The sequence below is a fragment of the Melozone crissalis genome, unplaced genomic scaffold, assembly GCF_028551555.1.
Source record: "Melozone crissalis strain CALT ecotype California unplaced genomic scaffold, PUWL_Pcris_2 ptg000042l_1, whole genome shotgun sequence".
Taxonomy (NCBI): domain Eukaryota; kingdom Metazoa; phylum Chordata; class Aves; order Passeriformes; family Passerellidae; genus Melozone; species Melozone crissalis.
The window spans coordinates 5,212,873-5,228,975 of NW_026535820.1; the positions used below are offsets into that span (position 1 = coordinate 5,212,873).

The 16,103-nt window shown below is 41.0% G+C and overlaps 1 protein-coding gene across 1 annotated transcript in view; it reads right to left on the reverse strand.

Annotated features, from left to right (window-relative positions):
• Positions 1 to 16,103, reverse strand: part of TRIM55 (tripartite motif containing 55) — a 35,015-nt gene that overhangs the window by 12,870 nt on the left and 6,042 nt on the right. Inside the window, exons 3-4 of the mRNA XM_054285263.1 lie at positions 12,934 to 13,099; positions 11,123 to 11,222 (exon numbers count right to left, since the gene is read on the reverse strand). Of these exons, the coding sequence (XP_054141238.1) occupies positions 11,123 to 11,222; positions 12,934 to 13,099 (266 nt within the window). The remainder of the gene's footprint in view (positions 1 to 11,122; positions 11,223 to 12,933; positions 13,100 to 16,103) is intronic.

Here is a 16,103-nt window from a genome sequence, read left to right on the forward strand (position 1 = left end):
ATGATTTAGGCAGCTCGTGTTGTGAACTAGCATTATGTTTTTGGATAGGAAGAAAGGGGAAAAGTCCTTTAAAGCTATAGAGGAACATCACCAGATACACTATTTGAGCTGTTAGTTAGTGGTAAAATGAAATATTTCCTACCCATGAAAGTACAAATCATGTATTGAATCAGATTCCAAAGACGATGTAGTATGATAAGAAATGCCAAAAGTGTTATGCAGAATGCTAACTCCTGTGAGAAAATAAGAAGAGTGCTTCACCAGTGTTGTCATCACATGAAGTACTCATTATCACTATGTTCTGTCAAAAAGCTCTGTTTCCACAGCACTTTTCAATGATATACTTTAATTAGAGGAAGGGAGTAAATACAGTGGTGTGAAGAACATCAGCTGGGGTTAAAAAAAAAAAGGGAGGGGGAATATAGCACTTCAGAGTGGGTTGAGTAAAATCACATGCAGGAAAAATACAAAGTTGAAGTTCACATAGCTGAAAATGATCACTGCCCCATGACAGCAGTCATTTCCTTTGTGACATAGACACATCTCGATCCTTAAACCTGATCACAGCATCATCTCATGGCATCACCCTCACTCAGACACTCTGCTCTTTCTATTCTTCTGCACATTTCTGCTTCTTGTGCTTTCCTATCTCTTGCTGTGTCTCCAGCCCATTGGCAATCCCATCCTCAGCTGTTTCCCCGGCTCCTGTCTCCCACATCCCTAGAACCATGAGCTACTCTACTCAACATCCTCCTCCTCCTTCCAAAATGCCAGTGTCACCTGTGATCTGGGAAAATAGTGAGATGCAGCAACCCCAAACCCACATGCCAACAGGAACTGACATCTTTCCTATGTGCCTGTTTTTGCTCCTGGTGCTCAATGAAGAAAGCTGGGTACCAGGCTGCTGTTGTTTTTCAGACAGCTGCCCACATCAAACACAAGTTTTGTTCCTTTTCTTCTTGCTGGGGCTGAGGGACACAGACCACACTTAGGCAAGCTCCCAGGGAATTAACCTAGTACAGAATTTATCTACCTATGGTGAGATTAGGCTGCCTGGTCATCAGTGTAACTAATAAAAGGAAACAGCTCTTAGGAAAGCTAAGAGGAGACAATAAGTTTCACTGTGAATTTACTTGTTGCCAGCTTATTTTGAGTATACTTAAGAAAACAATGTCAGAGTAGATTTGATAATTTTAAAGTACTTTTAGTTTTAATTCCACTCAAATATTCCCAAATAAAACCCTGACTTGAAAAATAGCCACTGAAATTTAGTGGTCAGATGTTGCTTTTGTTAAGAAAGTCAGCAAAGTCAGCCACCAAATTCAAGTATCACTGACTGAAACCTCTAGCAGAAATTCCCCTTTTATCATATCTCTGTGAACTCCTTCTCTTAACTTTTTGCCTGGAACATGATTGTTTATCTATTGTCATACAATTGTTAACTACATAGCTGCTTATGTATGCTATATAGTCATCTCCAGACTTAAAGGAAACAGCATGAAATACTTAATACCCACTTTTTCTTTCTCTCTCTCACACACACAGACACACAATCTCCTCTCATTGCACACATACAGGTAATTGCTTTGTTAAAACATGCAGCTAGGACCTGCAAATTACTATGGTTTGTTTTACAGTGCTGCTCATGGGCTGGTAACCAGACACTGGAGCAGGACCTGGTGTAGTGTGCAAATCCTTGCACAGATCCCTCAACTCTGTTCCTTGTGTCTGGGCCATGTGGAGTTTGTATACATGTGCTGAAGGAGGATTATTCAAATTCAGGTTATACCAATTCTAATATTGTCATTTTAAGGAAAACATCCTCCTGTACTCATCAGGATACATCAGTATCTGTTACCCCATCATGCTACTGAGTGTCTAACACTGAACTGAAATGTATTTTCTTCACGCTCTCTTTTAATCGAGTCTCAAGAATCCTTGGAGCAAACCCTCTGCCACAGATCTGAACCCAGGAAACCACACTCGTTACTGAGAGGCAACCAACCACGCAGGAAGGCTCTGGGTGTTTGCATAGCTTCATGTTCACATGGGGAAGCACTCCAGGTGCAGCCACAGAGCTGCAGAAGGCAAAGCCAAGCCATAGCTGCTCAACCAGTCACGGTAGGGCAGCACATACATGGACTGTCAGCAGGTGATGAAAGTAATCTCATGCACAGGATTTCTCTGCCACTAACACATGCAAATATCTGATGTGCAGAGACATCACTGGCCTCTCCAATAGCTCCTGTGTGTAAGTAATTTGGATAACAGCTGGCACAAGCAAGGTGCACTGGCAGGTAAGCACAAGCAACCACCAGCATGCTGCTTCGAAGCTACAGTCAGCCTGTCACACATTGAACCATCTATAAATCCAGTTTGTGCTGCTTTCACATGTTTGAAATTGCTCTTATTCTTTAGCATGCAGAGGAAAATGAAGCCACATTTTCCTTAACATTGCTGTTCCCGCCTTGCTGCATGTCCCAGCCCTCTGGGGTGACTTTGGGAGCACTGACCTTGGACGTCGCTGCAGTGGCATTACTTTCCTTACCACTCCCTGCTGCACTCTCCTCGATTGTTGCTGCTGTCGGGGCTTCTGCCTTCTTTGCACTTGTTTCCAGAGAAACAGGAGTCCCTACTTTCCCCAGCCCGCTCACCGGGCTGGAGCTCGGGCTGCTTGGTTGCCGTGACTGGGATTTATACCAGCTAGGGTAAAACAGGGGATCCGTGGGTTCTGCTGGGGCCGGCACTTGGGTGTCAGACTCGGGAGTCTGTTGAGAACCACTTGGTGTCACAACAACATCCTTAAGCAGGACAGATAAAGAGAAGAACAAGCAGAGTGCACCACGTTACCTTCCTGCTGTAGCCACATTGTTCTGCGTGTTGTGTTTGTTAGATAGCACTGCAAGGCATAGGTTTGTCCTACTAATATGATCTGAAAGAATTGCAATCAAAATGCAAAGCAAAAGCAACTATCATTTGAATAACACAGACAACAGAAAGAAAATAAATGTACCCAAAAATACAACAGGAGGGTAGAACTAGCTGGGAAGGGGGTGCTAACTGAGAAAGGAGTGAGCAAGGGGTTCCTCAATTCAGATAAACCCTCAATTCAATCCTAAAAACTTAAATTCTGCATGAGAGTCTCACGAACCCATACCAGCCATGAACGACAGGTGTAGGTACCTTCAGATGGCTTGTTGGGTTTTAGGCTAAGAATAACACTTTTGCCAAGGGGTCTGTTGATACAAGCAGCAGAATAAAGGGAATACTGGAGAGAAGCATTTGCCCACAAGCTTTGCCATCAATGCTGTAAGCCAAGCACTGTTGCTCTGCCAGGAAGAGGAGCAGCCAGATGAACTGCACCTCTACCTGCATCAAGCTCTTGGGGTTTCTGCACACACAGTCTGCTATCACCACTGCATTTCTGCTTTGCCTTTTTACACCAGAAGGCAAAAACTCAAATACAGGTATCCCCCACACCACAACACCCACATACCATGTCTGACTCCATGCCTGACTATTGTAATGGCATTTTACAATTTTTAGAGCAGCATGCTGTACCTTTCTCACCTAAACCTAGAAATTAGAGAATTCTTCTTGGTGGGCAGAACTGCTTATGCCTAGTTCTTGTTTGCATAAAACCCTGCATCAGTCAAGGAGCAGAAGTTTAGTTAAGTGAGAAAATCTTCAAATTTTGATTTAATCAGTAAAGCCTGATTTAAGAGCATCATCACATGACTGGTGAAAACTCACACGTGTTTTTAGATCAAAGAAAGAATGAATCTATAATATTTATTTTCACTTGTTTTAGATAGGGAGCTTCCTACAATCAAAGAGCCTTTGTGTGCTTTCTTGTTTTCACATAGGCCTTCTCAAATATATTCAGCAGCCTTTACCCCTCAGCAACTTCACTGAGCAAATTGTCTAAGAGGAGAATTTAAGTTAATGCTATGCAAGGCAAACTAAAGTAGCACATGAAGCATATTTTTAATGTACATCTTTTAGAATATGCAGCAATTATAGTCTCATTCTAATCAAATTCCCTAAGAAAAGTGTTGGCCTAAAATATTCACACCCTGAACCTGTTTGCTGTCAGGTTATAAGAGGCAGTTTCCTCTCCTGTTTGGTGTATGATACTCCTGCATCTAGCTAGACATATCCCAGGGATGATCAGAGCAGAAGGCAGCAAGCGCCATTCACAGCTCTTCCTCCCCTAATTGTTGGACTGAACAAGCTTGGTGTTCTTCACATCTGTCGACCAACAGATTCTCCATCCTTATAAGAGGCAGGAGAAAACAGATTAGAAGTATAATCTAAAAACTGGTGATGGAAAGCTTCCTAAATCCAGAGGGAATGCCAAATTCTCTTGGTATAAATATTTTAACAATCATCTCATTTATAACAGTTAGTCTGAGTTAAATCACAGCAAGCAGAACATTCGTTGTAATGCACTTAACTCCCAAATGGAGCCTTTTTTATTTATCACTTTTGTATCCCATATATATCTTAATTTATCTAGCAGCTAATTTTTTGCTTATCAAGTGACACATGCACATGTTGAAGCAAAGTTGCATATATGTGTACAAGGGCAATAAATAATTTTGCCCTCCAGTGCATTAACTCCCTTAGCCCTGCTCCTGAGTCATGGTGCCCACAGGACACAGGGGAGCATTTCTGGCTCTGCCAGGTGCACTCAGCAAAGCTGGCAGGGCAGTGGGGCAGCACAGACATTTACCTGACCAGCTGGGGCAGCCAGCACTGGTTCAGCCTGGGGCTCTCCCCCTGCACTCTGTGCTTCAGGGTCCTGCTGAGGTGCCTGTGGTGCTCCCTCTGACCCTTCCTCTTCCACCTCTTCCTCCTCTTCCTCCTCTTCCTCCTCTCCTGATGACTCTGTGTGGACTTGACCCAAGCCTTCGCCATCCTCTGTCTCCTCCTCTTCTTCTTCTCCCTCCTCCTCTGACAGAACACGTGTAAAAGGACATGATGAGCACCATGTGAAGAGTTCAGCCTTTAGGTAATTAAAAAGCCATTTGCAATTGCATGGCAAAGTCACTGACAATCTTCTGCCTGGCAGAGAGGAACCTGCTCCCACCAGCCTGGACTGGGCACTGCCATGGACCTGCCAGCTTTGGGGCAGGGAAGACACTGAACACACACGCTGGGGAAAGGGAAGACACTGAACACACATGCTGGTTAAAATCTTAAGCTGTCCCTTTCCATGGGAAGGAGGACAGAAATACCTGTCAATGCAGTTTTCCTCATGAGGAATGTGCAGCACTGCCCTGCACATTTTTGGGGAGAGGCTACCTGGGATCTGGCACAATCTGTCATGAGAAAAGTCCTTCTTCCAATTCTAGGTATATGTTTGTTTAAATGCCATTGAAGCTGTGCTCATAATTCTTTACTGGGTCAGTGCTTTGAATGGATGACTGGAAGTTTGAGATACCAACATGCCTAAACCAGACTGTCAAACTTGGTCAAACTGTTGCTTTTGTGCCATCTGACAAATCCTGTGGTCTGCAGTCATGGCTCAGGTTGTTTCCAGAGGAAGGCCTCTAGCACTGCATTTTCTTTTTTATAATCTCACTAGTTATCCTAAAAAATGTGCAGGGCCATCCTAGCACTTTAGAGAAATAAAGCTAGATTTGATTATAATTGATACATAATGCTTTGGTTACATTTTGGCATAGAGAGAAATATCTGATTTGAGCTTTCCTACTCAGTATGATCATTTTGGTGAAATAAATTACATACCTCTGTCAAAATCAATTTCTCGTATTATTTTTTCTTCTCTACTGAGGTTCACTGTGAATTGGTTCATATTCTCATACCCATCTTCTATTTTTTCCATTTGAAATCCTTTAGAAGCTTCAGTAATTCTAAAATAGAAATTGGTTATTGTCATTGGATTTGAAGATAAATTTATAAATTGTGATTATAAAACACAAGAGTCTCAAGTTTAAATACTTACTTTTGTAGCAATGTTTTGGCATTCTGTAGAAACAAAAAAGAAATAACTGAATTCATAAATTATTCAATTTTCTCAGAGATTTTATGCATTGAGAAATAATTCTTACAATATCAGCTTTTAAAAGCACTAATAAGAATTTAATAAGTGACAGCCATGACATCCAGGAATGAGATGAAATTTGGATGGTAATTAGCATACAGCTGAGTGAACCTTTTAGTTCTTCAAAGATGTTTTAATTAAAACAGGAGTATGATGGGAAACATGCAGAGCTGATAGGAATAAACCCAAAAGGAAATTTTTTTCCTCTTTTTTTTTGGTTGTGTTCGTGGTGAAAAGCATTTGGTCTGTTACCCTCTTTTGGAGACACAAAATTCTGTTTGTATTGGAAGAATATTGTACTCTTCAAAGACAATTATTTGATGAAAGTAAGTGTTGGTTATTTTAATTTGGTTTTGTTTGTGGTTGGTTTGGGTGTTTTGTTTTGTTTTGTTTTGTTTTGTTTTGTTTTCTTTTGTAGAAAATGTCCTTCCAGCCTTTAATATAGAGGAATTGTAAAATTGCAGGACAGAAATTCTACACCAATGAATTCATTGGATGGGCTGCTAATGGCTCCCTATTCACCTCTCTTAAATTTACAGTAAGAAAACAAAAGACAAAAATATAAGTAAAGGTATCAAAATGTAGCTTAGCACATAAATTATTGAAAAGTTAATAATTTTGTCAATTTACAAGTGAAACCCATAATTCTCAGAAGATCATGTACACATGAACATATTGTCCCACCATGGTATTGGTGGGAAAATAAAGATTACCTGGAAAATGTTTGAATTTCTATTTCTTCCAAGGGGACCAGAAATTCATACACAGGGTAGTATATTTTGTTGCAAATAGCAAATACTCATGTTCTTGATTTGAATACTATTCACAAGAAGAGTAGTTATTTGTCTGAGCTGATTCAGGTGTTTAAAAAAATGAATTTGTATACATGATCACTTGAAGATAAATGAACTCTGAATGGGCCTACAATTGAGAAATGCTTAAATAATATATCAACAAACCCGTCATTCTTTTTCTGTCTTGACTTATAGACTTTATACCTGCAAAAACACAGCCATTTCTGGTTCTTCCATGAACTGGATTCCGGATTCAACCAGTTTTGAGACAGCTTCCAAGTGATCCGCATACTTCTTCATCAGGGAGCGGACGTGTTCCAGTTTCTCCTCTTGGGTTCTAGTGATTATTTGTGTCATCTCATTTTTTCTTTCTTCCAGTACAGAATAGAGATAATCAAATTTTTCACACAACTGTTCTTTCTGTCGTTTGCAGCATTCCTGTGAATCATTTGGTTTATGTTAAACATGTTATGTTCTTAAAAGGGTTTCTATTTTTACAGTTACTTGGAAGCATTTTCATCAAAGAAATTCCTCTTTCTGAACAGTGCAAAGGATTCTGAATGACCCCAGAGACTTTTATAATTTTCAAAGTCCAAGCTGTGGGAACAAAAGTTTAAAAACTCTTCTCAAACTCTGAGTTTCAAGCCACTGAAAGCCCCCAAACAGGTTATTGTATAACTTGTGAGTCTGCTAAAAAAAGTAAAAAGGTATTTATGATGTCTGTAGTGATACATCAAAGTCTGCAGAAAAAGTAAAAGCTCCCACCGTATTAGCAGCTGGGTCCATTTGCGTGAACAGAATGGTTTTAAAAGGAGTGAGCATCTCAAACAGCTCTGGAGAAATTTCTTTTTCTGCCAGAGTACCTGGAACAATCCTGGCTGGGCTTGATTTTCACATACGCCCTCTTAGACTCTATTTGGACAAGAGGTGTCCATTATGTTCCATTTACTGTGCACTGAATGAGGTAGAGGTTCTGCAAAGAAAATGGGGTGTGACAGAAGCACAAAGACAAGAAGGAGGAATCAGATTCCAACCAGATGTTCAGGAACTGATTTTCACATAGTTTCATGAGACACTGCTATTGTCCCTCCAAGCAGAGAGCAGCATCTTTCACTGAGCTAGGAGGATGTGTTTGATGCATTGAGCACTCTCTCAAATGAACAGACTACGCTTGTGAAGGAGGATTTATGGGGAGGAAATGGGGGATAGATTATATATAATGTCTAAGGTCTACCAAACAGAAGTACTTGAGTCATCTGTGTGCCCCAGGGCATGACTTTATTGTGGTTAGACCTGGTTGTGGATGGTGTTGATTATTTAAATCTCTTTCCTAGGAACTGAGGCTGAATCGATTCCTCATCTTTGTCCCTTGAGGCATAATGCTGAGATTCTGGCAGCACAGGATTATTAACAGCCCCACAGAACTTTAGGTAGTGATAAGACTTATTATTCACAGCACTTGACCAGAGAGAATCCCACTTTTTTCCTTGACTTTCAGCCAGAGCTCATTCCTATAAGTGGTATCATGAGCTCTGCATCAAAGGAGAAAGCCTTTCAAAGATCTGCATTTGGCTAAAATTCACTGTCTGCATGAGGGCAGAGAGGGGATTGAATGCACATCTTGATGCATTAACCCAAGTATCCACTTCTGCTTCCCAATGAGGAGGGCTAGGCTAAACAAGCACTCCTTGCAGGGGGTACAGGCTTGTCCTGCCCTTGTGGGAGTCCTTGTCACTTCCCAAAAATTCCTGATTAGTGCAATTACAGGGTGGAGTTAAGGAAGTTTTCAAACCAAGTGGGTCATGGTTTCTGAGTGTCCTTCTATGTTCAGACCTCAAACAATCTTCTCCCACTCCTCTCCTAGCTTTCTCCCCATGAGATGTCATTCAGATCACTTGGAAAACAACCTTAATTTCGAGACAGGTGTGTGCTATCTTTGTCATTTGACACAGGACAAATGTTAGGAGAAGAAGAGCAAGCAAGCTATAGCAGGGTGCTCTGAGAGATCCTTCCCTGTCTTTAAGCACTAATAGATGGTGTTTCCTGCCAGCAGATATTACAGAGTTGTGAATCTCATGAGTAAGAGTGCAAAACAGGTTTCTAACTGCAAATGCTGAAATATTCTCTTTCTGCATAAAAAGTTCCCATATGAAGCCTCTGCCTGATGGAATTACTCTAATCAGATTCTGTGTAATGAAAGAGGTTAACAAATACATGACTTTGCATTCTAAAAAGTTCTCAGCCTTTTTGTTTTTTAAAGCACAGCTACATCAAAAACAAAGGAGTCCTTGCTACTGAGCATGAATCTCACTGCTTGATCCAAAGGACCTGTATTGACTGGCCTATGCTCTTAGCATTTGAAAAAAACACTGTAATTTTCTCTTTGTTACTAGACTCATTTACAGAGCCAAACAGAACCTAATTATTAATTATAGTTTTCCGGTATTTAGCATTTTAAATTCCTTTCTCAATTTTCAGTATAATATGGGAATTAGGTCGACTCTTCAATCAGTTAAAAGCTGTATAAGTATTTTTTTGCTTTTCTGGTTTTTAAGGTTGGACAGGAGCAGTGGCTAAATGTAGAACTGTAGACTATTACTTATTCCAGCTAAATGTAAAATGATTTTCTGCTAAAGCAGATATTTGGACTTAACACAAAGTGTTAAGCAGAAAGAAGGGACAATCCTGGATTGTGTTATTTCCATGTGTAAACATTTCTGAGTTCTGCTGTAGTCTCTTGTCTTCAAGGACAAACTGATGTCAATTCAGACAAAGCCCTTGCATAGTAGGAAATGTGATTTGCTTGAAATGTAACATGGGAGTGCCAAGGTGAACTCTAAGATCTGTTTTCTGCAATCTTTGACTTTAAAGGTGAAAAGCCTGGTAAAACATCAGAAGGTAAAATGGCTGCATTTTCTTTGGGCTTTGACTTTAAAGGCTAGATTTTAAACTGAGTGGATGACTCTGAGGAAGCTAGTTTCAGAAGCTGTTGTATTTTTAAGGTATTTTTAGCACAGTGTTTTCTCCATACTTCAGACTAGGTGTTTGAAGATTTGTTTCTGGTTCAGCTAGTTCAGCTTAAATGAGTGTAAGCTTTTGCTATTGTATATTTCAAATTTCTGCAGTTAACCTACTTGAAAGGCTTATTTCTGTCTGCAAAGTCCTGATAGCAGTCAATTTCATCCTTGCAGTGTGAAGGTTTCCCAGCTACAAAGTTCTGACTGCCATTAATGTGCTCTTTCTTTCACTTGGGCCAATGGATTTGTGTTCTTTGAAACAAACTCATACATTTTCTGTTCCTTCTTGCTTGGAATTGTGTGCATCAATTGTATAATTGTTTTTTCTCACTAACTAGAATCTGTACATCTTGGATTAACTTATTTTTCCTTACCATTGCTCCTTTCTGCTCCATCTCTGAAGGGTCAATATAATTCTAATTGGGCTGAGAGGGATGCAACTCCTTCAGTAGATGCTTCATCAAATTCTGATCACAAAATCAATTCATATGAACTCCTTTCAGCCTATTGCTCTGTGATGCTCAGATTGGTCAAAGTTGATGTTTATATTTGCTTTGCTGATGTAAAGCTCTCAGAGGAAGTGAAAGCCACTTCTGCTATTGAATAACACAAAACTGATTCCAACTCTTCCAGAGTGAGGCCTTCACCAGAAAGTCCAGTAAGAACCCAAACTCTTCTCTCTCATGAGCAACAAAACAAGACTCCTTAAAAGACACCATATTAAAACACCACTTCTGTGCAGAAGGCAAAGCAACCAAATAGAGAACAAATACTGTGAACATGCTGTGCCTACCCTGTGGCTGAAGCTAAGGCTCTGTTCACAGGACCTGTCAGACTTCAGACTAACTGGTCTTTTATGTAAAGATATTAGATGGTCTTAGATGTAAATCTAAGAATCTGATCTTAGATGTTAAATGAGCTGTGAGTTGATGGCATTTTGTGGATCTGCTTTTAACTTCACTGAGGTCCTATTCCACTAAGAATATTGAGCAAGACTTGCTGATATGGATTATCCTTACTCTTTATCCCCCACCATGTAGCAAAGGTCAGAGGTGCTGAGCAGGGTGTACCCTTTGGTTGGGGCAGTACATCTTGGTAATGTACAAAGCCACAAGGAATGGTTTAGTGAAACAATGTGGGAGTGCATTTGTGTAAAGTCAGGTCTGTTGAAGAATGATCATTACCAGAAGTTTAAAAGATGCAACATCACACTGAAATAACAGCATTTAAAGAGGTGACACCTACCTCAACCGACTTGCAGGTCTCCTCCAGCTGCGTGACAATCCCTTGCATTCTGTCATTGCTCCCCACCAGGACTGCAATGCCATCACTCAGCTCAGACTAGGCAGTAAGGGGAGAGCAAGCAGAAGGGTGTCAGGTGCTGCCACAGTTCAGGGTGACACATCTAACAGTGGGGAGCAGGGGACAAACAAGCCATACCCAGGATATTACTTTGTCTTTCCACCAGAACTGAGAAAAACTGGAGCTTTATGTGCCCACAAGATACCTGCTTGTGTTTTGACATTTGTTTCCTCCCTCAACACACTATGAAAACACAGATATTTTGGAATTTTTAATGGAGAAGAAACTGTGGTTTGGAAAGAGGGAAGAACTTTCTCCTAGGAAGAAAGTTCTAGGAAGTTCTTCTAGACGCTTTTGTCTGAAGTGCTGTTTCAACAGGCCCTAAATATTTCCTTGGGGTTTTTTGAGGGAAAAGACTCTTGAGAGTTGTTTTTTCAGTGTCTGGCTCTAGCCATACCACTGTGGTATTTCCCTGAGGACTGTAGCTTTTGGCTTTGAAGTAGAGAGGAGGTGGCCCATGGACCTGAAGTGACCAATGTGTTACAGAGTCCCTGGCGTGCAGACAATGGGACTGGGGTTGTGGTGAGCGGGGACAAGAGAAAAGGAGGAGAAGAAGGTAGAGCCTGAGCCACTGGCATGAGGGAAATAAGTGGAGGAAGAAAATAATCCCTGAGTGTGGGGATGGAGATGACTGTGAGGTATCCCTAAGAGAGACAAAGAAGCCAGTCCTAGGGCACTTGGGGAGGGTGATGGGGAGTGCAAGGGGCCCTTGGCACACCACTGTAGTAACAGAGACAACTGTGTTCGTGACCTCCACAGCTCTGTACAGGCTCCTCTGAGGCCTTCACAGCTCTGTAAAGCTCCTTTGAAGCATGCATCCTGCAGGCTCCAGGTTATGCCTCTTATCTTGGGCATGACAGCCCCTTTCCATGGGCACTCTGGAAAGGAAGACACAGCTTGCAAATCTCCATGCAAATGAGTGATTGCGGGCATGGATTCAGTCCAAAAAACTTCTCCTTCTTCTCTCACCTCTTTTTGATTGAAAAGGATGTTTTTAACTCCTTTCCTAAAGTAACTCCTCATTTGTAGTTTACATGCACACATGCATCTGTGTGACGAAGTTGGAGGCTGGGATTGTAAACTTGGCCTGTCTGATTGCTTGCCCCACTGGGGCCTTCCAGAAAAATGAGCTGTTTATCTCAGGAGGATAACCCAGTGAGTCAGGTTTTAAATTAACACTGTATTAAAAATAAACAAGTCTTTTATTGGTGACAGCAAGGGCAGAAGATGTTAGGTACATCCTGTGCTGCCAACTATTGAATATTCCTTCATTCACTTGCAGGAGGAGGTTTTTCACTTAACTTTTCTTAAAAATGGCATGCTTAAATGTAAAAGTGTCTGACAGATAACTATTTGATTTGAAATGGTCTGTTCTCTTTCCAGTTCTTAGTGTTGAAAATACCACTTGTTTGTCTCATCTAAAAGAACAGCAAAAAAGAGATTAATAACTCGAAAGAGAAATCCTCAGCTCCATATCAAAACTGGGATAAATTGTAGTATCTTTTTGTGTGATCTCTCATAAATTTATTTTCCTGTGTTTCTAAACAGTTTCTACAGATTTATAGCACACACAAGTGGCAAAGGCAATCCCAAACCCTTTTGGAAACTCACAGGAAGGTCGTGGGAATACTTTCCTGTTGATGGTCCTGTCAGTTTCTTCAAGTACTTTGAGAAACAAAAAGATATTTACCTTCTGTTGCTGGTAAACACTTGTGAGAGGAGCAACCTGACAGTCTTTGTGGGCACCAAAGATTTTGCACAAGGAGCAGGTGGGCATTTCACAGTTCAAACAATAAATATTAATCCTCTCATCTTCGTGCTCTTCGCACATTGGCTGGTCACACTTCCTTTCAGGTCTGCAAAAGAAAAGATTTGTTGAAAACAAAGATGGTGCTCATGAGTTTCTGATATCACCACTTAGAGTGTTAGTATTAAATATGGTACATTTGTATAGCAGCATCCAAGGCTGACTGAATAGACAGAGTAGACTTAAACCTGCCCCATGGGATGACTAAAGAGACAATGGTACAGCTTAATGGTACAGTTTGATACAGCTCAAATGGCACAACATGATGTGATGACAAGACAGCAACATGACTTCATATAGGCATTCCCATATGAATGAGGAATGTGACTGGGAGTGTGACAGAATGCTTGCTCATATTTAAAAATTCAAATAACCTCACCAAGCCTGGACTCAGACTACTCATGTATTTTAATTAGCATGTTATCTAACATCTGTCTGAAATATGAAACATATGTAATTTCTTTCTGGTTCATCATGCAAATTGCTGTGCACTTGGCTTAATGCAGCAAAGCTGTTATGGGGAAGACTGACTTTAACCAAGAGTTGAAGATGCTGATGAACCTTTAGGCCCATAACTCTAAATCTCTGCTGCTGAGCTTTGTGAGGCCCTGGTCAGGACTGTCAATATCAAACAGCACTGGGTCCTTACAGCCTTTCCATTAGGCCAGCAACCAAAACAAGGTGTCACACAAATTGGTTTCAGCCAGGTGGCACATGTTTAACTTTACAGTGTCAAATGTTTTAGCAGTAGTTTATTCATCTGTACCCAGCAGAAAAGGCATAGGCTACACAAGTGTTCTTCTCCTTTGCTAAGCTATGAACTGTTGCCACTTTAGAGCTCAGTCTGATCTTCTCTTTACCAAAACCATTTGGCTGTATACACACAAGTCTTCACAAACTGCTATCTTAGGATAATTTAGTTGTAGTTTCTTTCAGATGAGCCACTTAACCAACATTCCCAGTGCAAGTGACAGCTCTGGTCTGGTGTGTGTGGGCAGGGTGGTACTTTCCTGAGCCCACACTTCAGGCTTAGCACCCCGAGCACATCTGTGGCAAACACATGAGAGTGTTAGCATGTGGTACAGAAGACAGGGACCAGTAGACTGATTGAAAGAGTGTGTCTGAGATTCAAGCCTTCAAAAGCCACCACTGTTACTGGTGGCTTTTGAATATTAAATATTTAATATTTAATATTCAATATTCAATATTTTCAGCACAAATCATTATCCCTTTCTGCTACTGCTTAGAAAGAGAACTATGACTTACCTGTAGCAAGTGGAACAATGTCATCAAATAAATATTTTTTCATCATTAGAAATGATGGAATTTAATGGAATTACATAGGAACATTTTTAAAGTCTTTCTATAGAGCTCTGTAGCAAGGAGGCAAACGGCCATTTTATTAAAGCATAAAATGTATGGGGAAAATAATTATTTTATATAATATTACAGTATAGATTTTCCATACTGTTTGGTAGAGTGTATACAGCATTTATTTCTTAATGACAAAGTACAGATTTTCCCTTCTGAAGGGAATGGAATATGATCAGTAAGATGCATTAGAAAAAAAAATCTAGCAAGAAACAAAATGTCTTACACATTTGTGGGTTTTTTTAATTCAAGAGTGCCCTGGGATTTAAATGGTTCATAAGGAAAATGTGATATACCAGAATAAAACAAGACAAACATTTCTGAAGAATGCCTGTATTATTTGGGTCAGATTTCCAGCATTCATTAACATAAGGCACTTTGTCAAATCAAGCATTGTTTCAATGCTAGTCAAAAGAGGTGTGTCTCCTCCATAAAAGATGCTTTACATTGTTTGCAGATTACTGCAAACAGCCCCTAATATATTCATGCCATAGTGCGCCAGTGGGAGGGCCCATGTGTGAGTGCAATACAATGAATTTCAAAGTGATTAATTAAGCCTGACATAGCAGCTCTTCCTGCAAATATTTACAAGATCAGAGCCAGAAACTACTAGAATTTTATTGGACACTGGAATGGTGCCACTTGCATGAAAGACACGCTACACAGAGCAAAAAGGTGACGGTGTCAAGCAAGTTCAGCCAGCAGCAGCCAACCTTCAGAGGTGCCGCGGAGAGCTGGAAGCAACCTGGCAGAACTCCCTGAACTAGTGGGGCCCTGAAGACAGTGTCAGAAGACTAGAAATAAACAGATTTACAGTCTCCTCCCCAGGCAGTGCAAAAGGAGAGATTTTTAGCACACCACTCCCTGACTTCAGACAGGATCCTCTAGATCTGTGTTGGGGTAGCAAAGGCTGAAACACAACATCTAAGTTTAAAATGGAGATTGCTTCTGAAACGGGAGATTAAAGAGTAGCTGATAGGAAAATGACTGCATGGCTTTAGTTACAGAAAAGATTCACCACAGCTGTGCTGGTGACCAGAGAAATGTCAGGTTGCTGAAATGTCCTGATACCCTTGTGGTCTCATTCTTGGACTCTTCTTTCTGAGATGCTAAGCCTCCATTTGACTGCCAGAGGCTTATTCTTTCCCACTGAAATAGTGTTTGGACCACACCTGAAGAACTGACTGGGTCCTATTCTGAACTGCCCGGTACATGAAGACACTGACATACTGAAAGGGGTCCAGAAAAGGGCCCTGAAGATGATTAAGGGTCTACAGCAGCTCTCCTGTGAGGAAAGGCTAAGAAAGCTGGAACTTTCAGCCTGGATAAAAGAAGGTTAAGGGGAATCTTAACAATGACCTTAAACTTATCAATGCCTTTGGTTATCTAAATACCTGAATGGAGGGTGTAATGAGGATGGAGTCAGGCACTGTTCAATGCCAGGACCAGAGGCAATGGGCACAAACTGAAATATGGGAGGTCCCCTCTGAAGATCAGGAAACACTTTTTTACTGTGAGGGTAACTGAGCACTGGAAGAGGTTGCTCAGGAGGATTGTGGAGTTTCCATCCTTGAAGATACTCATGAACCATCTAGACTTGGTTCTGGGCAACTGGCTCCAGGTGGTCCTGCTTGAGCAGCAGCTGGTTGGACCAGATGACCCCCAGAGATTCCTTCCAAACT